A 24,610-nucleotide genomic window follows, 5' to 3' on the forward strand; every position below is an offset into this window, starting at 1 on the left:
ATTAGAAGCTGATGATGGAGAAGAATACAGTCATTTTACAATGCTATCCTCTATTGAACCAAAATCTTACTTTGAAGCACAGAAAAGTGAAGATTGGGTGGTTGCTATGAAAGAAGAACTTGAACAAATTCACAAGAATGACACTTGGATACCGGTTCCTAAACCTGTAACTAAGAATGTTATTGGTTCCAAATGGATTTACAGAAACAAACTTGATGAAAAAGGGTCAGTTATCAGAAACAAGGCTAGATTGGTATGTAAAGGATACTATCAACAAACTGGTATTGACTATAATGAAACCTTTGCCCCAGTTGCTAGGACGGAATCTATTAGAATGCTCTTGTCCTTTGCTTGTCATAAGCAAGTCAAAGTGTATCAAATGGATGTTAAGTCTGCCTTTTTGAATGGAAAGTTAAATGAAGAAGTATACCTGGAACAACATGAAGGTTTTGAAGATCCCAAGTCTCCTTCCTATGTCTTCAAGCTAAACAAAGCCTTGTATGGTCTCAAACAAGCTCCCAGGGCCTGGTATGAAAAACTGCATCAGTTCTAGATTGAACAAGGTTTTCATAGAGGAAAATTGGATAGTACTCTTTATGTCAAGCTTCATCAAGATCAGTTCCTCATTCTTCAAGTCTATGTTGATGATATTATGTTTTGTGGCTCTAATACATCTTTAGCATCAGAGTTTGCCAATTTGATGAAAACCAAATTTGAAATGTCTCTTTTGGGCACTCTTAGATACTTCTTAGGTCTTCAAATTCATTAAACCTCCAAAGGAATCTTCATCTCTCAACAAAAATATGCCTCTGAGTTGCTTACAAAAATTCAATATGACTGAGTGCAAACCTGTATCCACTCCCTTATGTCCTAATTCCAAGCTGTCTCTTGAATGTACCACAGAATCAGTTCCCTCTACTCTTTATAGGTCTATCATTGGCAGTCTTTTGTATCTCACAGCTTCAAGACCTGATATCATGTATTCTGTGGGGTTGGTAGCAAGATTTCAAAGCAATCCTAGACTCTCTCATCTTCAGGCTGCTAAAAGGATTCTGAGATATGTCTACATTATATCTTTTCCTCAACATTGCCTATCACAGCTTTTTCAGATGCTGATTGGGGTGGATCCTTACCTGATAGAAAAAGTACATCATGCTGCTGCTATCTCCTTGGTTCCAACTTAGTTTCTTGGTTAAGTAAGAAGTAGGATACTATCTCCCTATCTACCTCAGAAGCTGAATACATAGCTGTTTCTCAGGCTGGTTCTCAATTTTTCTGGATGCACACTACTCTTGTTGATCTTGGTCTTCATTTCTCAGGTCCTCCTACACTTTACTGTGATAATCAAAGTGCCATTGCCATCAGCAAGAATCCCACACTTCACTGGAAGAGCAAACATATTGACATCAAGTATCACTTTCTTCGAGACAAAGTTCAAAAAGGTCTCATTGACATTACTTAGTTACCAACTAAAAATCAACTGGCAGATATCATGACCAAACCTCTTCTCCCTCAACGTTTTTCAACCCTCAGAGCTCTTCTCAGGGTTGTTCCACCCCCTTTCTAAGCCTCTCATTGTTGGTCCATCTCACCTTTTGTCCTTCAATGTCAAAAAGGGGGAGAATGGACTGAAATAAAGGTAGTTTCTCAGCTATCCCTTCTTTTACTTGCTACTATTGATTCATATACTTATTATTATTTTGGTTAAGTCTTCTTTGTTGTGATCTTATTTCATGATTGAAGTTTTTGTCATTAAAGGCAAAAGGGGGAGATTGTTGGTCCTAAAGTCCTTTATGCAGTGTTTGCCTCTTTAATGTCAAAAATCAGTGTAGCAGTGGTTTCTTCATTATTAATGTTGCTTGAAATAAGACTCAAGGGTTGTGTGGTCATTTTCACATCAGTGATTCATACTCCATATCTGTTCTGAAAAATACATCACAATATACTAGCCTATTCTTGCTGAAATTGCTGAATTTTGTGTGGAATTAGTTCATAAAGTTGTCTCAGAAGGTTCCAGGGGTAGCATTGTCATTTCTCAGCTGTATTCTATATAGATACGTATGTTCAGGATGCTGCATTGCACTGGAGTGATCTCATTGAAGCTGCATTGTCACTTATACAGTCTCAGGACTTTTTCTTAGCTGAGAAGGTATAAATCTGTTGCAAGGGTAGCTTGGTAATTTTCCTCTATGCTCATGTGTATGTCATGCTCCAGTGGTCCCAAAGCAAGTGAATATGCAAGAATATTGCATTTCTTGGTGGCTAAGTTTAGAGCTAAATGGAATTTGCAGCATTGTAGTGTATGTGTGTACTTTAATGTGCATAGGGACAAATCTGCTGAGGTGGCCTTCTATGATTGGCTCTTGCTCTTGGAAATATCTGTATTGCACTGTGTTAATGATTGGCTTGAGGTGACAGGTGTAATCTGTAGGTGTATGAAGGTCTGTGCATTCTGAAAATTCACATATATATGTTGTTATAACCTTGTTAGGGTTTTCAGCCTTGTGAGAATGAAGTGTTTTTGAGCTACAGCCTGCATTAACTCGAGAGCCTTGAGTGAATAAGTTTGTCTGAAACTTTTGATGATGATTCAAGTCAGAAAAACTTACTAATTCGAGCTATGTGATAGTTATAGAAGAGAAGAGGTTGCTGCTGCTGTTTTTCACTGCTGCAAGGGCTGAACTGAGTATTGGATTTTTGTTCCAAGGTGCAGAGGTCTATTCTGAGTGTTGACACAGGTATCAATCAACTTTTTACACTTGTTCAGTACTGAAATTTTGTTGAAATCACGCTGAAATCAAAAATGGACAGTGAGCTCATCTGTTAGACTTAATTTTCTGAGTTTTTCATGGATTCAAGCACTGATTGATTATGACTTGCTGTATGATAAGCTTTTAATCCTCTAGCAAGTGTATTTTGATGAATCTTGCATGTTAAAGTTGGATTTATGATAGAAATTTGGTCTACAACATTTTTCAGTTCTTAACCCTTAGTCATAGCATGTGTTTTTGCTGAAACATGGGTAATGTTGGTTCTTTATGCTAAACTTATGCTGCACTTCAGTGATTAAAAGTCATGAACATGAATACAATAGTGAATGAAGACTGAGTATGAAGTTATGGAATTAATCTCGAGAGGAAATTCCCTTTTTACCCCTCAAGACATAAGTGCTGAAAATTGGTGTTATGAAGTGGTAAATTGAAATTCTAAGTTGTCAGGTTCATTTCAATTGTAGAGAGGATCTGTGATTGTTGTTTTACATTTGTTATAATATATTTGGTGAGCTTAGAGATCTTGTTTGGTCCTGGCAGGGTTGCCTAGGACAGGGGGAGTATTTGTATACACTTTGCTGAGCTAGTGTGTGAAGTGAAGTGTGTTAAAACTAGTGTCTATATCTGATACAAGGGTGTGTGCAGAGTGTGAGATAGCTGAGTGTGTAACAGCTTACTTACAACTAGTGGATGCTTGCATTGGCTGAGGCCAAGACCCAAGGTTTTCCCTAATTCAAAGGGTTTCCTTGTAAAACCTGTTACTTTGCAGTCTATACTTGTTTTATGCTATTTTCCAGCTTCAATTGAAAATGGTTTGACCAATTCACCCCCCCCCCCCTCTTGGTCCAACAGTAAGTGACTATTGGAAGGTAGATATTGAAATGTTAGTTTGGGACAGGTTTGGGGTGTTACATTTTTAGAAGTCCATTAAAATATAAATTGTTAGAGAACTTACCTCTTTAAAACTCAGTAGAAAAGAAACTCAATTAGAAAAGAAAAAAGTTAGTTGTTTTACATGATTCAATTGTTGGATAAAATAGGAACGTCAAATCAAAAGAAACAATTTTCATGCGTGTTTTTTTGTGTCTAATGCGGGAAATTATATTTTTTATTACAATTCTTTTTCCATCTATCCAAATTCTAAAAAAAATTAATAATTTTCTATTTCCTTTCTTTTCTAGTTGATTTCATCTAACCAAACGAACCCTAAAAGGAAAATGAACCCAAAAAAAAATTTGGAAGGAGAAATTTGGGCCTGTTTGGTTCAGTTTTTTGGTTTTTAAAAACTGAAAACCAGAAAACTGTACCAATTTACATAATTTTTCTGAATTATTGAGAACTATTTGCAATAACTCGTGAAGACAACAAGCAATTCTTTTTGTTACACATGTATCCCCCCAAAAAAATATGCATTAGCCATATGTAAATAAATATCTTTTAGACATGGAGATAAAAATAGTTGGTTTTAATCATCCAATATAATATTTAATAAGATGCGAAAGATTCAATTCATATATGACTAAAGTATTTAGAACGATAATCATCCAATAAAATATTTAATAAGATGTGAAAAACATAATTCATATATGACTTACTTAATTGTAAAATACAGTATTTAGAATGAATTTTAATTTCAGCAAGCATATTTTCATAATTAAATTAAATTTATTTATAGATAACTCATAAACTAATTTGATTTGTGTATTTCACAAAGAATATAATTATGAAAAAAAAAACTGAATATTTTTAGTAAATATAAATAAAATTACAAATTCAAGAAGAAACATTTTCATATGTAATTTTTGTTTGTATTCGTTGGGAAAAGAAACCATGCGCCATTTAGAAAGAAAATTTCGTTGGAAAAGAAGCAAAACAATCTATCCAATTAGGTAATATACTTATATCAAGTTTATTTCCTTCATTTTTATAATTTAGGTAATATATAAAATTCCAGTCACGAAAAAATGAAGTTGAATAGAATGACTGGAGTGGGAAAAAAAATGATGGTACACGTCTTCAAATCATATTACTTTTTGTGTTAATGTTGCATGTTAATAATTATGTTACTTTTCTCGTGTATTGATTTAAAAAAAAAAAAAAAAAAATTTCATATTATATTTTTTATCACTTTATTGTTCCTTTTCATTGAATAGATAGTATTGATGCGTAAATCCTTACGACTAGGAACGACGGCGTTTACCTGCAAAACAAAGGGACGTCACTTCGAATGGCACCGGTAGGGTGCCAGTCAAGGACCCTCCGATAATCAAGTTAGTACTTGTAATCGTGTTATATAATAACTATGTATCTTTTGTCTAGGAGTTTTTTCTCATACCTTTATTGCCCGGTAGGATTTCCTTCTTATAGTCGCTCTCCCTCGGTTTATTTTCGGGATCAGAGGAAATCCACCTGTGCAAGATTAGAAGAGATCTGTTCGTTGCCATAGTTGTAGGGATATGATTTAACCTTTTTGACTTCCTTGTGTTAGGATTATTCTTGCCCTGTCGAACCACGTCGTCTTTCATTATCCTAGATAAGAAATATCATCATTCTTATCCAGTGAAATCGTTATATTTGATAACGAAATATTATCGCTCAAAAGTAGAAGAGGTCTGGTTAACATTTAATTGCCTTTTATCGTTAAGTCAAGGTAGGTCTATTTTTCCCTATCAGTTGCCCCCCATTCCCAAGCTTGCTTATCTAGCTTTGGGAATGGAATTTTTTTTTTTTTTTTTTTTTGACCCTATTCCCAGTACCCTGCGGGTACTATTCCCGCGGGTACTGTTCATGTGAACAGTAGAATATTTTTTTTTTTTTTTTTCTTGCCCTGGAACAGTACCCCCGCGGGTACTGTTCATGTGAACAGTAGAAGATTATTTATTTTTTGCCCTGGAACAGTACCCCGCGAGTACTGTTCATGTGAACAGTAGAAGATTTTTTTTTTTTTTGCCCTGGGAACTTTTCTCTCGGGTGCTATTTTTAGTACCTTTGGGTAATCTCATCGCGGGTACTATTTTTACTACCTTTGGGTACTCTGCCCCTAGGTACTATTTTTGATACCCTTAGGTACTCTGCCCCTGGGTATTCTTTTTGGTACCCTTGGTTACTCTTCCCTTGATAAGGGAATAAATTGGATGAGCTTCACTCAGGTCGTCACTCCCGTAATAAGGGAATTAAATTTTACGAGCTTTACTCAGCTTGTCCCCTTTAGTAAGGAATTTTTATTTACTATCCCTTATAGTACGGGAATATTAATTACGGGATTCATTCAGCCCCGGTCCTTGTAGTACAGGACATTTATTTACTATCCCTTATAGTACGGGGATATTGATTGCGGGATTTATTCAACCCGAGTTCTTTTAGTACAGGACATTTCTTTACTATCCCTTATAGTACGGGGATATTGATTACAGGATTCATTCAGCCCGTCCCTTTAGCAAGGGAATAAATTTTACGAGCTTCACTCAACTCGTCCCTTTAGTAAGGGAATTAATTACCGCATAGGTATAACACGTGAGGGGGAGGATCATTTTTTGACCTGACCTTTGTAGGTTAAGTCTTGATCTCTGGTGACCATACTTTCGTTAGTTAGGCCCTGGTTTTGGTCTCTGATGACCAGACTTAGGGTGACCGGGCACTGATCTTGGATGACCGAGCCTTTGTAGACTTTGAGCAATCAATTCTTAATCTTGGTTGACTAGGCCTTGGTTTTGGAGAACCAAGCCTTGATTTATGATAACCAAGGGTTGTACCCTTCCCGGTGTGTAGAGACTTACCTGGTTATGGTTTCGGAGGATCGAGCACCGGTCTTAAACGACTAGTGCCCCTGAGGGGTCGCTAAAGGAAAGAGACTAAAACCCGACTAGCTCGATACACCAAGGTACGTCAATCTTCTAAACCTTGTCATCATATGTAGATCGATGATTGATATCGTATGATCCACTATTCTATCCCTGATGCTGGGATCTTGGGTGATGACCCATTCTATGGACGTTTATACAACAGACGGGGTGTCTGGTGCTATAACAATTTACAGTTGTCTAAAAATATTAAATTGTGTTAGAAAGAATTACTGAAAATTAACCTGCAATGGATTGTCAATCCAAAATTCTGTATAATCTGAAGTCGATAGGCAATTCCTGCAAGGGAAGAGAGGTGACGACTGTCGTCTGGTAGGTGGAGGCTTAGTGTCCAGCGACTAGCTTGATGCTTGGTGGATAGGGGCGTGGTATCCAACGGCTGACAGATGACGGTCTGGTGGCCAGTACCAGATGACGGTCTGGTGGCCAGTACCTCGTTGGGTCCAATGATCGCCCTTAACTTAGGAACCTCATTGGGAATACAGACCTCATGGGATCTTGAGGGACATTGAACTCCTTGGACCTGAAGGCCTCGATACATTCTTGGGTGTTAAAGGCCACCCTGATTGTATGAACGGATGGAGTAATGAGACTCCGTTGCTAGAGACATCCTTAGTAGTAGAGGCTTTACTAGTAGGTAGAGACCCCTTTATTGGTGGTGATCTTCTTGATGGGTGGAGACCTACCCATTTATGTAGGTGCAGAAGGACCAGGTCTTAGTCTTCAACGATCAGGCCTTGGTAATTAGCTGCTGCCCGATACGAGATGGAGTCTGGTCTTACACGACCAAACCTCAGTAGTGAGGGGACGAAGCATCGCTAGATGGAAAACACCATATTTGACGGCCTGGGTCGATGTGCCAAATTTTGATTATTGTCATCGTACACTAGGTGGCATCACGCAACCCACTGTTTTGCCCCCAGTATAATGGACGGGTAATCAAGATGTAGAGTCCCGTCCTTATATAAAAACATGGAAACCCGTTGTCAACTAATGACTTTGGGATGATTTCTATGATCGGAAACTTTCGCCTTGCCGTCCGAGCCAAGTCGCGTCGGGATAATTTTTTCTTCAGAGAGCTAATCGTTCCCACAGACGGCACCATCTGTTGATACGTAAATCCTTATGACTCGGAACGACAGCGTTTACCTGCAAAATAAAGGGACGTCACTTCGAATGTTACCGGTGGGGTGCCAACCAAGGACCTTTCGACGATCAAGTTAGTACTTGTAATCGTATCACATAATAACTATGTATCTTTTGTTTAGGAGTTTTTTCTCATACCTTTATTGCCCGGTTGGATTTCCTTCTTATAGTCGCTCTCCCTTGGTTTATTTGCGAGATCAGAGGAAATCCACCTGTGTAAGATCAGAAGAGATCTGTTCGTTGCCATATTTGTAGGGATATGATTTAACCTTTTTGACTTCATTGTGCTAGGATTATCCTTACTCTGTCGAATCACGTCGTCTTTCATTATCCTAGATAAGAAATATCATCATTCTTATCCAGTGAAATCGTTATATTTGATAACGAAATATTATCGCTCAAAAGTAGAAGAGGTTTGGTCAACATTGAATTGCCTTTTATCGTTAGGTCAAGGTAGGTCTATTTTTCCCTATCAGATAGATCAATATTTGTACTTTCTTTTTGCAAATTTTTTAAAAGGCTTTTTAAGTTTTGTCCTCAAGTGTGAGATGCCAAATTCCGAACACATGATCCATTTACCAAATTTCTTATTACCTTTGTGCCATTTTAAATATTCACTACGGAATTGCAACTCACAAAATTATAAGTCACAGATTCTGAAATGGATTTTAAAAATGAGACGGAAGAAATAATATTTTTTTTTTCTATTTTTTTTACATGAAAACTATTTCTTACATCCTTTGACTTTATCGTGCAACTTGTGCATACTGATTAAATATTATTATGTGACTTATTTACCTAAATTGTTAAATGGAAAGTTGGGTGAGCTTAAGAAAGGAACAGATTAGGTGTTAGATTTTGTCCCACATCAGATTTCGGAAGTGATTGAGTATGTGTAGGTTGGGTGTTAACACCACTTAATAATGTAAAATTTTGAGTCAGATCGTGAAGCATACGGTCCGTTAAAGATCTGATGCCACGCTAAACGTCCAGCCCAGACGTGTCTGAATGTCTTTCTCTAGGAAGGAAGGGTGGCCTTTGTTGCGAAAGGCGACATCAAGTCGAAAGAGTATTGTAGAAAGATCTTGTCCCACAATGGATTCAGATGGGAAAGTAATTAGTTATATATAAATTGAGTGTCAGCATCACCTAAAGACAAAACTTACATAACGGACAAACAACAATTCAGCACTTTAGGACGGATAAACTGTGTATGTAGCCTAATGGTAACCTCCTCAATCCTCATCCTCAAAGAGGAGGAGGGGATTCAAGCCTGCGGGTTGGAGCAAGTAATGGGGACTGATGAGACACTTGGAGTTCAAAAATTATTATTATTATAATGACGGAGTTCACCAGGAAAAATTGAAAATAATTAACTAAAATAAGAGGTTTTCTATCACTCATCAGTTATTTATTTTATTTTGGGAAGGGGGTTTCGGATTCAAAAAAATATGATATCAAATAATTTAAATCAAAGGCTTATATCAAAATTTTGATATTCACCTTATAATTTAAATCAAAGGCTTTCAAATCAACTCACACTTTTGTATTGTAATTTGTAATATAAATTGAGTAATTAAATTTACAATCTAAGTTTAACCTATTTAGATCATAAAGTTAATTTATGACATTATTTAGTTCATGGCCGAAAAGAATTATTGAAGTGCTCATAATATGTTCTAAAGAAAAATTATTCTCATAATGAAAATCAATAAAATGATCAGAAGATTGATGAAATTATTTGTGTGTGTATATATATATATATATATATATATATATATATATATATCACTTTTATATATGAATAAGTTATCGAACCAATTTTTCGTGTCATTTCTGTTGTATATGTCTTGTGTTTAATGCAATAATTTTTCATAGTGAATAAAATGATTTTAAATTATAGAATGCAACAACTACATAAATATATTGAAATTCTAGATTTAATAATATTTTTAAATCAATAATACAATAACTACATTTCGATTATATGTGTTGTATGTTTTCATATAAATATTACATTTGTGATGTAATTTTGTTACTGCTTGATATATCTGTGTTATATTATAGCGTAGTTGTGTTGTACCCGTACACAAATTGAGTGCGCTAAATCCCCTAATTAGGGGGTCTGAGGTCATGAGTTATACGTAATAGATTGCATCAAAAATCTTAAGGCCCGACTTTTTTAAAGCCTTGTGATTGATTCAAGGGGAACATGTAGGACAACATATAGTTGGGACCTAAAACAAAGTTATTTCATGGACATAATTAATTTGTTTGCATAGACCAAAAATGAGGATTGAGGAGCAAAAGGAATAATAATATATATTTATTTAATCACATTGACAATAAACTATTAAGGGAACGAAATGGGTGACCACGTTGTACAGTGACATGACCGTCGTGACACAATAGTAGCCGACCACACACACCAGTTGGTGCATCTCACCTACCTACGTCTCACTCCTCATTTATATAATCTACAACCGTCCCTCCACTCTGCCGACTCTCTTTATCAACCATCTTCTGTTTATGTCACACACCTTCCATTTTCGGAAGCCTAACTTGGGAAACCCGAGTCCCTTTCGAAAATTTAAGATTAGGGTTGGAATTTGGATGGGCCTAATCTGAGAAACTAGAGTCTCGCTTGAAAATTTTACGGGCGTGACTTGGAGATGTGATTGAACTTAAATTTTAGAGTTTGAATTTATTTTGGACAGAATTTAGACAAAAGTTTTTTCAACCCAAGAAACCCGGAATATAAAAAAATAAATAAATTTAATATTTTTAATGTTATACGTTTCATAGATAATTTAATATTTATAGTAGGATATTCACCTAACTTGAACACACTTGCTTTAAAAATTTAAGGTAAAATAAATTAATAATTGAATTTTAGTTAAGGAAATAAAATAATAAAGAATCTAAGATTTGGGCTCTTTTCAAATTTTAATTGGAAGGAATTTTATTAAGTAGGAAATTTTAAATTCTAATAACATGGTTTGGTTGATTTATATCATTTTTATTTTATGCAGTGTAGACAGTTATATACTTTAATATTTTTTCAATGTTTATTTATTAGTAAAATAAGTATAATTTAAAATGACCCAAAGAACTTGAAAAACTCGTGAAACCGTGTAATATGATGCGAGATGAGATGCGATGAGTTTCTTGAGACTTGGACTTGCTAAAGTACTACAGTCTTAGGTTTGGTGTGAGCTAACCCTTCAACCCGTCCAACTTGCCCAAGTCCCACTCCTAATTGAGAGCTGCATCAATCACAGTGTTAATTTCAATAATTATCATCATTTAATTTTGTAATAGATTAAGGGAGATGATGAGTTAAATGCATAATTAATATATATATACATATATAAAGTAATTTTAAAAGCCCAAATCTTGTAAAACAAAAAATTTGGTTTATTCTTATTGTAGTTTTTACCTTTAAAAAAAATTTATACTAATATTATTAATTATTACCTGCTAAATGACAAATTGTATGATTACTTCATATATAAGTACCTAAATAGAAGTAATTTTGTTTTGTTAAAAATATTTTGTTTCTTAATCTTTCATCAAGGTAATAAAGTTATATTTCTCTACTCAAAAAGTTTTTTTCCAAAAATTGATTTTTTGAAAAATTAAAACAATTGTTGGAAAAAATTTAAAGCAATTCAAAAATTGAAACAATTGCTGAAGAAAAATTGATTTAGGTTGCATTTTTTGGATTTTATCAAGGTATATAAACTATGACTACATATTATAAACAAAATAAAATTACAATTGATTTTAAGAAAATAAATTCTAATTACAAAATACAAGTTCCACACTCCAACCCAATTATGAATCCTGGCTCCTCCCATGCGTTTCAGTATATTATACTTGTTTTTCACTGCATTACATTGATTTTTCAACACATTATTGTTTTTGAAAACAGTAAATTCCAACACATTAAATCTGGTTAAAAAAAGTAAATATAAAGTGTCCCCAGATGTACTAGTGTTAAAAAAAAAACCCTACATCACCACTGATTTACAACTAAAGGTCCAAACACAATGCAATATTATATTGACAAATTGCAACATTATAAAATAATCATATAATGTAATTGGCATAATGCAAAAACAAAGGATGCCACGCCGGTTGAAATGTCAACGCGACGAGTTCAGAACGGGCATTCCTTTTCCAAACTTGTCTCACTAATAGTTTTTTTTTTTTTTCCAAATTCGATTCGGATGAGTTTGAAGCACCCGATATACATCATTCTTAAAAAAAAATAAAAAATTTAAACTTAATTAAATTTAAGACAAGTAAATTTTTGTAGTCTAGTCAAATATTTAACAATCACAAAAAAAAAAAAAAGAAAAAAAAAGAAGAAGAAGTTGCTAAATTTAAAAATATTAGAAGAAATAAAGAAAAAATAAAAATTAGAATATAAGAATATTTATTTATATATTAATTATTAATTAAACTTTGCGAGTTTTAAATTTTTTTAAAAATCCGCCTCTAACCCAATTAGAATAATCTCATACCCATTTCAACGGAGGCAGGAACCGAGGACGGGACAATCCGTGCAGGTAGCGAGGTAGTGGGCCGGGTTAAATTGACATCATTAGCCACAAGACATTTAAATTGGAGTATTTTTCTTTTATTGGGTCCCACCGAAATCTGGCAGCGTAGCGTGATGCGCACCCGTTGTACTGTAGCAAACGCGGATCTACGACTACGAGTATTCTTTGGTGGGTGGAGTTTTAAACAACGAACCAGGATTTACATTTTTTAATGCAGTATGATATGGACTATATAGTAGTATACTAATATTTTTAGAGTGAGAGAGAGAGAGAGAGGGGACTGTTCGATCTACAAAACTTCACAGTTCATACCCAGCTATCTCACACACACACACTTCGCTTTCGTCGCGAAGGAAAATTAGAAATCATAGAATTATTTTCCTTGGATAAATCGCATACACATTGTGGATCAAGCTAGGGTTTTCAGTTGGCATTTGCTGTCACTGGCTTTGTTTCACCATTGTTATTAAATCGCAGAGAAGAGAGAGAGTTTCGAGATCGTCAATCAGTATTCCCCTCTCTTAATGCGATAGGTATGAGATTTGAACCTTTTTAGTCTGATTTTTATTTTCCTGTTAATTTTTCTTGGATTTGCAAAACTCTCTGCAAATACTCCAAATTTGAAATTCGGAGTCATTTTTTTTAGTGATATGTAGAATTGTAGATTGCTGCGTTTTAGGAAAAATGTTTAGCATACAGTGTTGATTGGATCTCCGGTGAATCAGTTGTTGCAATTTGGTTCTCTGTCTTTCCGTTTACAAGCTTATGTTAGTTAATTCAAGTTCATTCCTTTAGCAATTTCAAAATTCTGAACTCGAGTGATTTCGTTGTTGCACTTGTCAAACATTGATTATTCATATGCATATGTACTTGTATTTTGAAGTGAAAACATTTGAGGCTTTCTAATAAGGCTTTTATTGGTTTGATGCTTCTTTCTATGGGCTGTAATTGAATTTCTACATCTTTTTTTCTTTTTTCTTTTTAATGATGGATGACACACCCATATGTCAAATTCAACATCCAGATCTGTTACAGTTATTTGTCAGTTTTTCACAATTTATTGATATATTGGCCATACCTGGGACCTCGTTACACAGAATTATTGTTGTCCATTTCCTGGTTCTCTTGTTTGTTTCTTGGTCGTACAATTTGCATGATGATCGAAAGAAATCCAATGTAATTCTTCAATGAATTATCTCGATCCTGATTGTATTTTACAAATTTTTGTCGCGAAGATACTTTATGCTTATGTGCTAACACTCATGCCCACAACTCGCTAACACAAGCATATATCACTTTCTCTTTTGCTTTATGTACATGTACTAAAATTTTCTGGAAATTATTTCAGGTGTGTTATGGCAACGAAAATAAACACTGGTGACAGTAGGACAAGGAGTTCTGTATCTATCTTTATAGTGGTTGGCCTGTGCTGTTTCTTTTATTTACTAGGAGCATGGCAAAGAAGTGGGTTTGGGAAGGGTGACAGTATAGCCCTGGAGATGACAAAGGGTGGGGCAGACTGCAATATCATTCCAAATCTGAATTTTGAGACCCATCATAACGGTCAAGCTGGGGTCATCGATGAATCTGAATCAAACGCTAAAGTGTTTAAACCATGCCACCCTCGTTTCACTGATTACACACCCTGCCAAGATCAAAAGATTGCGATGACCTTCCCAAGGGAGAATATGATTTACCGAGAACGGCATTGTCCTCCTGAAGAAAAAAAGTTAAAATGCCTTATTCCAGCACCCAAAGGATATGTAACTCCATTTCCATGGCCAAAGAGTCGTGACTACGTACCCTATGCAAATGCACCATATAAGAGCTTGACAGTTGAGAAGGCTATTCAAAACTGGATTCAGTTCGAGGGCAATGTATTTAGATTCCCAGGTGGAGGAACACAGTTTCCTCAAGGGGCCGATACATATATTAATCAGCTTGCTTCTGTGATACCAATTGAGAATGGGACGGTTAGAACTGCTCTGGACACTGGTTGTGGGGTATGTTGCTTCTCCTCAAATTTCCCTCTAACTTTATAATTTTCCTCCCCTCATATTTAACTCTTCTTTTGACACATTGAATATGTATCTTCTTTGGGTTTAATATGCATGGTTAATATTCTTAATATTGTGTCATTTTGCCTAGGTTGCTAGCTGGGGTGCGTACCTTTGGAAGAAAAATGTTATAGCTATGTCATTTGCACCAAGGGATTCACATGAAGCACAGGTTCAGTTTGCTCTTGAAAGGGGTGTACCTGCTGTTATTGGTGTTCTAGGAACAATAAAGATGCCCTATCCGTCAAGGGCTTTTGACATGGCTCATTGTTCTCGATGCTTAATTTCATGGGGAGCAAATGGTGAGAATAATATACTACAATAAAGTTCATGTTCACAGGATATGCCACTGTTTATGAAAGAGTTAGATGATTTCAAACCTGCTACCCTTCTCTTTTCTTTTTCTTTTTTTATTGGGTATTATATATCACTGTAATCAATTGTCAATGTATCATCAGTATGTGTAATTGTATCTTTTATTTTTTCTCTGCAGATGGGATGTACATGAAGGAAGTTGATCGAGTTCTTAGACCTGGCGGCTATTGGGTGCTCTCAGGTCCCCCAATCAATTGGAAAAATAACTACAAAGCATGGCAGCGTCCCAAGGAGGAACTCCAGGAGGAACAGAGAAAGATTGAAGAGATTGCTAAACTTCTTTGCTGGGAGAAAAAATCTGAGAAGGGTGAAATTGCTATATGGCAGAAGACTATGAATGCTGATTCTTGTCGTGCCACCCAAGATAATTCTCAAGCTACATTATGCAAATCTGCAGATGCAGATGATGTCTGGTATGGTACTCTCTTGATATTTCATAAAATTTCTCATGAAATCTATTGCCAATGTTGTTATGGTTTGCATGAACAAATGACCTGCGGTGATATTCAAAGTATTTTTAATCCACTAATTAGAGAGTTATATGACCCAATAAAATTAAGTATTACAATATGGGATTCCTAGAAAATATTGATTATCTATTATCTTATAGTGATTTTTGATCATGTTGAAATATTTTTCAAGTTAGGGGATTGAAAAATTGAGAAGTAGAGATTCTATTGTTGAAATTGAAGATGGAATATACTGTGTTACACAATTAGATTTGGAAGTATGGGATTTTTTAATATTCAAAATTTTTGAAATAATGTGATTAACTAGTGTGATAGCTTGTGTGGTGAACTTTGTTATTTGTCAAAATAATTTTTGATCTACTTATTTGGATCATTCCAGTATATATTTCTATTGTTTATATGTTTTTCTTGCATGATTTTCTAAGGTTTGTGCAGTCATTTTCTCTAATGCGTCAGTGAACTTTGTTATTTGTTAAAATAATTTTTGATCTACTTATTTGGATCATTCCAGTGTATATATCTTTTGTTTATCTTGCATGATTTTCTAAGGTTTGTGCAGTCATTTTCTCTAATTGGTCATATCAACAGCCATCACTTATATGCTATAATCTGCCTGACAAGGTTGGAGGGTTGGAGCTCCAGCTTTGAGATGACAGGTCAGAGATTTAAACATGGATCCATGGTCAATCTGTGGATTGAAAATCCGAGGCCATGCATTGACCACTCTCTCTTGTATTAGCCATTAAGGCACTTTTTCCTTGGTCCATTTTTGTTTCTTTTATTATTAAAGTAGAGTTTTACATATAATTTTTGTGTCATAAAAGAATTATATATACATATAATAATTAAATCAACACATATGTTACAGGTAACGAAAGGACATTCCCACAGGGATTTTTAAAAACTGACCTTCGCATGCCCCCACTCCTGCCCTTGCTCCTGCTATTGGTCACCTTGGTCACTTTGCTTTTCCTCAAATGGCCTGAGAGTAAATATTTGACATATTTTTTGTGTTTCACTTTAACTCTGTAGAAGTATTGTATTGTCAACCCCTGCTTTGTTTCTTTTTTGAGTGCGAGCAGTTGTCATTTTGAACTTCTTCTGTTTTCTTACAGTTCACTTGTGGACATTTGGTATAGTTATTCCTTATTACATTAGATGGTTTGGAAGGTTGCATGACTACATTATCCCTGATTTGGTCAGCCTTTTATAAGTCTATCAAACTATAGAGAAGAACAGATAAATTATGTTGCTAAACTGCATATGTTATTAATGATTTGGATCATAAATAACAATTATAAGGACATCATTAAGATATCCTTTTGATGTTCGGGAATGTAATGCATGTATAATTTGATTTGGATTGTCTGTTATCTGCCTTTGTGATTTATTAAATAAGCATTATTTAACATATGAAATGAGAAAAATTATGATGGCAAGGAAATTTGCGCTGTTCTGCTAGTGGTGCTGCAAGTTTGTGTCATAGTAGAACACTATCAATCCTGGATACTACTAGGATTAGGACACATATAATAAAAATGCTTTTGGCAACCATGGACATTGCAATTGTCTATCTTCTTCCTTTATTTATTTCTTATTTTTATTATTATCATTATTTATTTTTATTTGTTTTTGTTTTTTTTTTTTTTTTTGTGGGGGGGGGGACCATCCATGTTGTATGTATTAGTACCTGAGTGAGTGGCTCTATAAGATATTGTACAAAATTCAGGATTATTAATCTATTGAGCAGTTTTGAAATTAATTTTAGGACAATAGTTACTATCTAGGGATGCTTGAGCACCTGGTAATTGAACTGTGAATGATCTTACTACCAGTCAGCTCTAGGATTAATTTTTTGCAGTTCAAGTTGTCCTTGGGGTGACATGGTAAATTTAATTGTATACAATAGTTACTTTAGGAATGCTTTTGAGCACCCTATGTTAATTTGTAAATGATTTTATGACCTATCGTGGTTTAAACTACTACCAGTTGAAGTTATCTTATGGGTAGGCACAGGCTGTGCTTTTGACCAGATTTATATTGAATTTAATTGAATTCCATAGTTAGCAAAATTAAACCTGGTTTGATTGATGTTGTATAATTGTATTTGTTGCTGTTGGGGTTGCATACTTAGTACCTAAAAGGCAGTGAAAAAGCTTTAATTTTCTGTACTTTTTTTTGGGCGATTGTCAGGTACAAAAAGATGGAGGCATGTGTAACCCCATATATCAATGAAGTTCCTGGTGGAGAAATAAAGGCTTTTCCTGACAGGCTTTATGCTGTTCCTCCCAGAATTGCCAGTGGATCTGTTACTGGAGTCTCTGTTGAGACATACCTGGAGGACAACAAAATGTGGAAGAAGCATGTAAGTGCTTATAAAAAAATTATTAAAATTCTTGACTCAGGAAGGTATCGCAACATTTTGGATATGAATGCTGGGTTGGGAGGTTTTGCTGCGGCACTTGATTCACCTAAACTGTGGGTTATGAATGTTATGCCCACTATAGCCAAGAAAAATACATTGGGTGTTGTATACGAGCGAGGATTGATTGGCATCTACCATGACTGGTATGGCTTTTTGAACTTTCCGTACCATGTACTTCAATAATTGCAGTTCTGGATCATGACTTTTACTATGCATGCTGTCTTTCATGAATGATTTTTAATCCTTCTTTTAAATATATTAGTTTTGCTTTTTCACCTTTTTCCTGTGTCAATTGCTTTTTCCCATTATTTTGGAGCTTATAGCTTTAACACAGCAATATCACTCTCTTTTTGTACATTGCTTGCAAATTGCAAAGGGTCCAACAATCAATAAAAACAATAGTTTTAACTTAAACAAATTTGATGTTGGGTTGCAATGCCAGATGTACGTCCCAGATTATTTTAGATCATCTTATTTTACTGTTATTTTAAAATTTTCAGCACAGTAATCCATAATTCAGAGTTCTTGGGAAGGTCATAAAACACTGGAATTAGCTTTAAAGTCTTAGAAACATGAAGTTTGAAGTAGAAAACGATGGCATATTTTAAAAATGAATACCAGTCATTCTAAATTGAAAATTGGGTTAAATACACTGACCTACCTTGAGATTTACTCAAATTACACTTGGCCTAGAAGTTTGAAAAAAGTTACACCATACTCCCCTGAACTTTGGCACATGGTATCAATTCTGTGGATATAGAAATTTGCTCTTTCACTACATAAGTAAGATACAAGATCAACATATTGTGTGCTTTGACCAAGGAATTGGCATGAGTCATCGACAATGTGTTAGATGAAGAGGTGTTCATGTTTCAGTCGGTGAATAGAGAAACACATTATGTGGTGAAGCATAACCACAGTATGTTGATTGTTACTCGTGGAGGAACGTGACGAGGCAGAAGTGTGCCATAGTGTTGCTGCTTTGACACCTGGCAAGATGACCCACACCTTCCTTGATGAAAAGCACAATTTATACAATAACGGAATTGATAGGAAATGATTCCTCTCCTTGATGTAGAAAAAGAAGAATGATGTAAGGAGTGAAAATTTAAGAAGAAAGATCTCCATTTTAGTTCCTGTTAACCAATGTATGCATTACAAATAGGTCTTACAGTGGACTTTAGTTGCTAATCTCGTTGTGCTCTGCTAGAAAATGTCTGGCAGTATTTATTTGGAAAAATAGGTTTCATCTAAATATACACAGCAATGGCCTATCATAGCTGCTTTTTGGATATATATCCACCTTCTTTTCATTTGATGATTCTGTGTTAGTTTTTGGAATAAATTTATATGTTTAGCTTTGACTTGTTTGCAGTTACTTTACTAATTTCCTTCTCTTCCTGTTCCTTTTCACCCTTCAGAAGTTAAAATTAGAAAACCATCTCACTTAATTTGTATCTTTCTGGTTCAGGTGTGAAGCTTTCTCCACATACCCAAGAACATATGATCTAATCCATGCCAATGGTGTTTTCAGCTTGTACAAGGACAAGTAAGTAGTTTTTAATTGTTTGTGCCTTGGATTCTGGAATAAATATATTGGCTTTCTTGTGGTTTGGCCATCATTTTATGGGTACAGTTGCTTTATGTTTCACACAACACATTACTTTTCTTTTGGCATGGGTACAACAAATTTCAGAGTGGAAGTTGCACTTCCACACTGATGATGCTTACAATTATTTGCCACATCGGAATTTGAGATGTGCCAAAGTATGTAGTTGTGTAGTATCTTAATAGGAAATGCTGTTATCGCTGACAGATTCACGAACAAATATATGAACAACCATTATCATACAATTTGTTTGTAATATCAGTTGGTCTATTCATGTAAATTTTTGATGTGGCGTCAAACTGTATGTTAAGGGTTGCAAGTGAGGCAAATTAAGGCAAGTGTTTCTTAAGTTGGCTTGATCTTTCAATCATGATTGCATAAGCTTGAGGTCAACTAGTCCTTTTCAAGCTTAATGAGGATAGGTCAATCTCAAGGTTGTTTACAAACCTGACTGAACTTGTTTGATAGCATAATCCAATATTTTTTCATCTGATGATTAGCTATACCGGTGCCTATTGGTGACTATGAGATTTTTTAAGGAGTTTTTCTTTTTAAAATTGCAAATCACACTTTCCCGGAAGGTACTATCCTTTGTTTGTTACTTGCACTAAGATTGTTGAATCTCTACTGTTCTATTTTAGGCGTAAAAATTATTATGGACTAGTCTATGTCGTACATTTCAATCGAAATCAATGATTAATACTCATGCATTTTCTAATCAAATCACTTGCAGATGTAATTTTGAAGACATTCTTCTGGAGATGGATCGGATTTTGCGACCAGAAGGTGCAGTAATATTCCGTGATGAGGTTGATGTGCTAATAAAGGTGAAAAAGATAATAGCAGGAATGAGGTGGGATACTAAAATGGTGGATCACGAGGATGGTCCCCTCGTTCCCGAAAAGATACTGGTTGTTGTCAAACAGTATTGGGTTACCGGGGAAAACAACTCAACGGCCTCACTATGAATGCTATAAATGAAAAGGTGGAACTCTGGCACAATCCCGAGCTAGCAATTCGCCTGCCTTCTACACAAGCCGATGCATGAAATATTCTTTTACCCACTTGGCGTTTTTGATGAAATTGGGTTCACCCCAAGGAGGGGACTCCATGATGTATTTTTAACCAGATGATAATTAACCTGTAATATTTATGATTAGCTATAAATGTTCTACACATGTAGGATTTATGTTGTTTACATTGTACTGTGCAATGTCTCTGCTCGAGCTAATGAGAATACTGGTTTCGGCACAATGATTTGTTCTCAGGTTCGTACTTGAATGTATTTCAGGCTTGTGTGTGTCTTCGTAACTACCGAACGTACTTACTAACCTCTCCCGTCTTCCGTGTCATTTTGTTTTCGAAAATTGCCCAGAATCAATATTGAGATGCAGAAACTGAAAGTGTAGTCTATCAATGTGATGAAGAGATCAAAAAATTACAGAATCAATGTGATGAAGAGATCAAAAAATGCAGAGGAATTGGATGTTCTGAGAAAAGAGGGTGGTTGTTCAATTGAGTTCAGCTCTTCAGACATTGATGAACCTGTGAGAAGAGTCACGAAGCTCGGCTCAAGAACCCTATACTTGGAGCCAGAAACTAAACCAAATTGCAAACCACATATGACTTGAATAAGGAAAGTCTCAATGACATAGATTTCTCATCACCTCGTCTCATAATATAATATAATGATTTGAAGTTCGAAAGTCGGATAATAGAATAATGATTTAGAATTCGAAAGTCAGACAACATTTATGTGATTTGGAGTTCTGGGATAACATTAATGTGAGTTGCGCCGGTAAAATTAGTCTGATAGTGTGGTTAAAAGAGACTGGTCACATCACAAGCCACTGTTGACTGCAAAGGGAAAATAAGCAAAGATGTGATCCATTCTATCTGCTGCCAAATAAAAATGATGAAAAAAGAAATAATGGAGATGCGGGGTATCGATCCCCGTACCTCTCGCATGCTAAGCGAGCGCTCTACCATCTGAGCTACATCCCCAACATATGTTGAAAGGTTAAAATTGATAGTACATCAACATATTAAGTGCATTTACATTATTGACATCAAAGGGTGAATTCATCTTAACCACTGGTAATGGTGAGGCTTGAAATCTAGGGTTATGGTGTCTTTTGTGGGATCTTCTATGCCCAATATTCTTCTGAACCACACATAGAAAGCAACAAGAAGCTGTGTTATGTCTTGTATGAGAAATTGGTAGGGTGTCAACTAAATGTGTGTCAGAAAACCTAGCATAAATACAAAGACAAGTGTGTGAGATTCCTAAATCCTAACCTCATATATATTCCCCATTTTTAAAATTCTTTTAAATACTCCACATAAAATTATCAGAATATCATCTCCTCCTACTAACCACCAACTTTCAAAAGAAACTTTACAACAACTTTGTTCTATTATCTGAGGCTCTAAGCAATGGTCACAACTCATTGGATTGCTTTCAAGCGTCAATGATAATATATAGTAAGAGATATCATATCCAATAATTGCATTTAAATGTAATAACAAATTTTGTATAGCATCATTGCCTTCTAGTCATCAGACAAGTAAAAAATTGAGGAATTACTGCCACTGTTAAATGTATAGCTTTTTATAGACCATACATCAGATTATTTTCTTAGTGTCCCACAAAAGTTCTGTTAATAGTTTGATATGATGATTCAATCCATTTGATCAGGTAGATATTAATCTTGTCAGTCTGTTTCATGGTCTGTATTCATCATGGATTGTGAACCTACTATGTGTGTGAGCCATGTGCATATATGGATAGACAAGTCATATCTAATTATCAGAAAACATGTTATGATGTCCACAAAAACAAGGGACCCTGGCACACCCGCTCAGAAGCTAGACGTTTTACCAAGTAGGTCACTGGATAAAGCCCGAACTCGAATTCACGCAGTGTGAATTTAGCCACAGACGTGATTATTAGATGGACCACCTTCTTACCAAACTGCATCCTCCTTAAGTATACTTATAAAAGTGGCTCTTAATAAGCTGAAGTTGTCTCAAATTAAGCTTCTCATTCACACTCTTCTTCTACCCATGACCTCTCTCCCTCTTCTTGATTCCAACCTTTTGTGCATCGAAGCTCCTTCACATTTTTTGTGACTTTTTTCAGTGTTTCTTGTGTGACATTCAAGTCTCAAATTACTACTATAAGCTCTCTGGCCTTTTCTTTTTCTTCTTCTGTTTGGTGGTTCAATACTTTCTTGTCTTTTAAGTCTTTTTCATTTTCCTTTTTGTAGTCTTGTGTTTGTTTGTGATTTCTTGAAACCTCTTGAGAACAAATTCTTCTGTTGGGTCACTTTCTCTTCCCTTTTTGTTTGATTCTTAATTGCAATTTCACAAAACAAATATTTCCATGGCTATGGTTACATTGACATCACCGTGCAACACCAATTTTTCGCAAGCCTTGTCCAAAGAAAACAACAACAACAACAAGAACAACAACATCCTCCGCGACGCCTCATTTTCTTCCTACTTGAATGGTGCCGAGGAATGCTTTGTCCTCAAACTTGCTGAGTCAAACCAAGAGCTCAGATCCTTTATCACCTCCCCACATGAGCACCTTTACTTGGGAAGAAATAAGGTTTCAGATGAGGAAATTGGCGTATTTAGCGCGGAGAAATACTTAAATGGAGGAGTAGACGAAGAAGATACGAGAATTGCCAACAGGAGAGCAATAAAGTACAAGAAGGATGATCAGCCGGTCGATATAGGCCCCATAACAACAAAACCACCACCACAAACTCCGAGTGTTCATTCTGAATCAAGTTGGAACAGCCGGAATTCGTTGTTGCTTAGTGTCAAGAGAAATCCAGCTCCAAGAAAGGGAAATGGGAGGAGGAGCTTCCTAGCCAGTCTTGGTTGCAGCTGCTCTTGTAGAAACAAGCACTCTGTTGACATTGATGAAAGTGGTGGTGAAAGCAATTCCAATACAAGTGTGAAATGTGGGGTAGTTCAGAGCGAAACAATCCCAAAAGAGCCTATCAAAACTGCTATTGATTCGGTTGATTTAGCTCGAATCAATAAATCCAACTTGGATCCAATTGTGAAGGAGGAGATGAAATACGACAAGTTTGATGAGTTGGGACTCAAATTTCGGAAAGAAGAATGCTTTAGCTTTCCGAATTTGAATTGCAAGACAGGAAGTCATGAAAATGAAGATGACAAACGGCGGAAGTCATCAGAGGTGTTTGGCTCCCCTATCTTGGAAAAGGGAGTGAAACCGTTAGGCCTCTCGAGAAGATTGTCAATGTTGTCTTGGGATGCCACACCAAGAGTGGAAGGAACCGACACTGCAGCATATTTTGATGCAATGTACAACGATGTTGAAAGTGATACGAGTTCGGATTTATTCGAGATAGAGAGCTTCACAAACAATGCCAACCCCAACCCCAACTCATGCTTGGCTAGGCAGGCATCAGATGGCATGTCATGCTGTGTCACCCCCACAACTTGCTATGCTCCAAGTGAAGCAAGCATCGAGTGGAGCGTTGTCACTGCCAGCGCGGCAGATTTCTCAGTGGTGTCCGATTACGAGGAGCTAAGAACAGCAGCAGCAGCCGCCACGAAAACCCCAAACAGAATGGCTCCAGCTGCCAAAGCAGCAGTTGCTGCACCAAGCAAAGAGGCACAGAGGCGACGCCCGGGACTGTTGGGCTGCAAGAGTCACAAAGCTGTGAGAATTGCAGGAGATGTATACAGAAGTAACAGAACAAATGAGGAGGCGGTCCCTGACCTGAGATGGCGCTACAAGCCGGACTCTTTTGCACCAGTGACAAGGTTTCGAGCTGAGGCTAAGCTGACAAGCTTTTGATTTAACCAAATTCAACATGGTTTTGAGGCTCATTACTATTCACTGTATTCATCTTTTGTAAATTCAGTAGCATAGGTTTGCATTTACTGTATGCCAGCTTGCTTTTGTAATTTGGAGTGAGTATGATAGATGTTTTACTTCATTTGTAATATCAATAATTTCCAGAAAATAAACTCAGTTCCTTCTCATGTTAAACGAACTGTACTATGTGTGAGACAAATAAAAAAAAAAAAAATTTGATTACTTTGGCCAGATTTTAGTTCAAAACCAAAGCCAAAAGGAGACTGATGTTTTTGGATGCAGTGGCATATTTTTTCGGCAAGTAGTATAGTGGCATATTGAGTATGATAGGTGTTTGGATTATGTTGTAAAAAGTAGCGCATCGGTGTGCATTTTTTGACTTGTGTGCAAGGTCAAAAAAAATTCAGCCATAACCAATTTCGTTGCATTTTGTGTTGTGTGCAAGGTCGAAAAAAATTCACCGAT

The 24,610-nt window shown here is 35.9% G+C and overlaps 2 protein-coding genes and 1 non-coding gene across 3 annotated transcripts; 2 read left to right on the forward strand and 1 right to left on the reverse strand.

Annotated features, from left to right (window-relative positions):
• Positions 1 to 12,544: 12,544 nt before the first annotated feature.
• On the forward strand, positions 12,545 to 20,535 carry LOC132302887 (probable methyltransferase PMT2). The gene is made up of 7 exons (XM_059799877.1): positions 12,545 to 12,878; positions 13,694 to 14,348; positions 14,494 to 14,704; positions 14,896 to 15,190; positions 17,441 to 17,815; positions 19,144 to 19,221; positions 20,015 to 20,535. Exons 2-7 carry the CDS (start codon positions 13,701 to 13,703, stop codon positions 20,247 to 20,249), a joined length of 1,842 nt encoding a protein of 613 aa, XP_059655860.1. The 5' UTR covers positions 12,545 to 12,878; positions 13,694 to 13,700; the 3' UTR covers positions 20,250 to 20,535.
• A 677-nt stretch (positions 20,536 to 21,212) lies between these two features.
• TRNAA-AGC (transfer RNA alanine (anticodon AGC)) lies at positions 21,213 to 21,285 on the reverse strand. Its single transcript has one exon. It is a non-coding gene; the product is annotated as a tRNA-Ala (tRNA).
• An 833-nt stretch (positions 21,286 to 22,118) lies between these two features.
• LOC132302888 (protein PHYTOCHROME KINASE SUBSTRATE 1-like) lies at positions 22,119 to 24,319 on the forward strand. Its single transcript, XM_059799878.1, has one exon. It carries the CDS (start codon positions 22,667 to 22,669, stop codon positions 24,122 to 24,124), a length of 1,458 nt encoding a protein of 485 aa, XP_059655861.1. The 5' UTR covers positions 22,119 to 22,666; the 3' UTR covers positions 24,125 to 24,319.
• Positions 24,320 to 24,610: the final 291 nt, after the last annotated feature.

Source organism: Cornus florida, unplaced genomic scaffold (genome assembly GCF_030987335.1).
Source record: "Cornus florida cultivar Cherokee Brave unplaced genomic scaffold, ASM3098733v1 CherokeeBrave_3.0.0_Hap2_Chr04, whole genome shotgun sequence".
Classification (NCBI taxonomy): Eukaryota; Viridiplantae; Streptophyta; class Magnoliopsida; order Cornales; family Cornaceae; genus Cornus; species Cornus florida.

Coding starts and splice junctions, on each gene's coding strand:
- LOC132302888 (XM_059799878.1), top strand. CDS start 22,667: ATGGCTATGGTTACATTGACATCACCGTGCAACACCAATTTTTCGCAA.
- LOC132302887 (XM_059799877.1), top strand. CDS start 13,701: ATGGCAACGAAAATAAACACTGGTGACAGTAGGACAAGGAGTTCTGTA. Junction 14,705..14,895: donor AATTTCATGGGGAGCAAATG/GTGAGAATAATA, acceptor TTTTCTCTGCAG/ATGGGATGTACATGAAGGAA. Junction 17,816..19,143: donor ATTGGCATCTACCATGACTG/GTATGGCTTTTT, acceptor TTTCTGGTTCAG/GTGTGAAGCTTTCTCCACAT.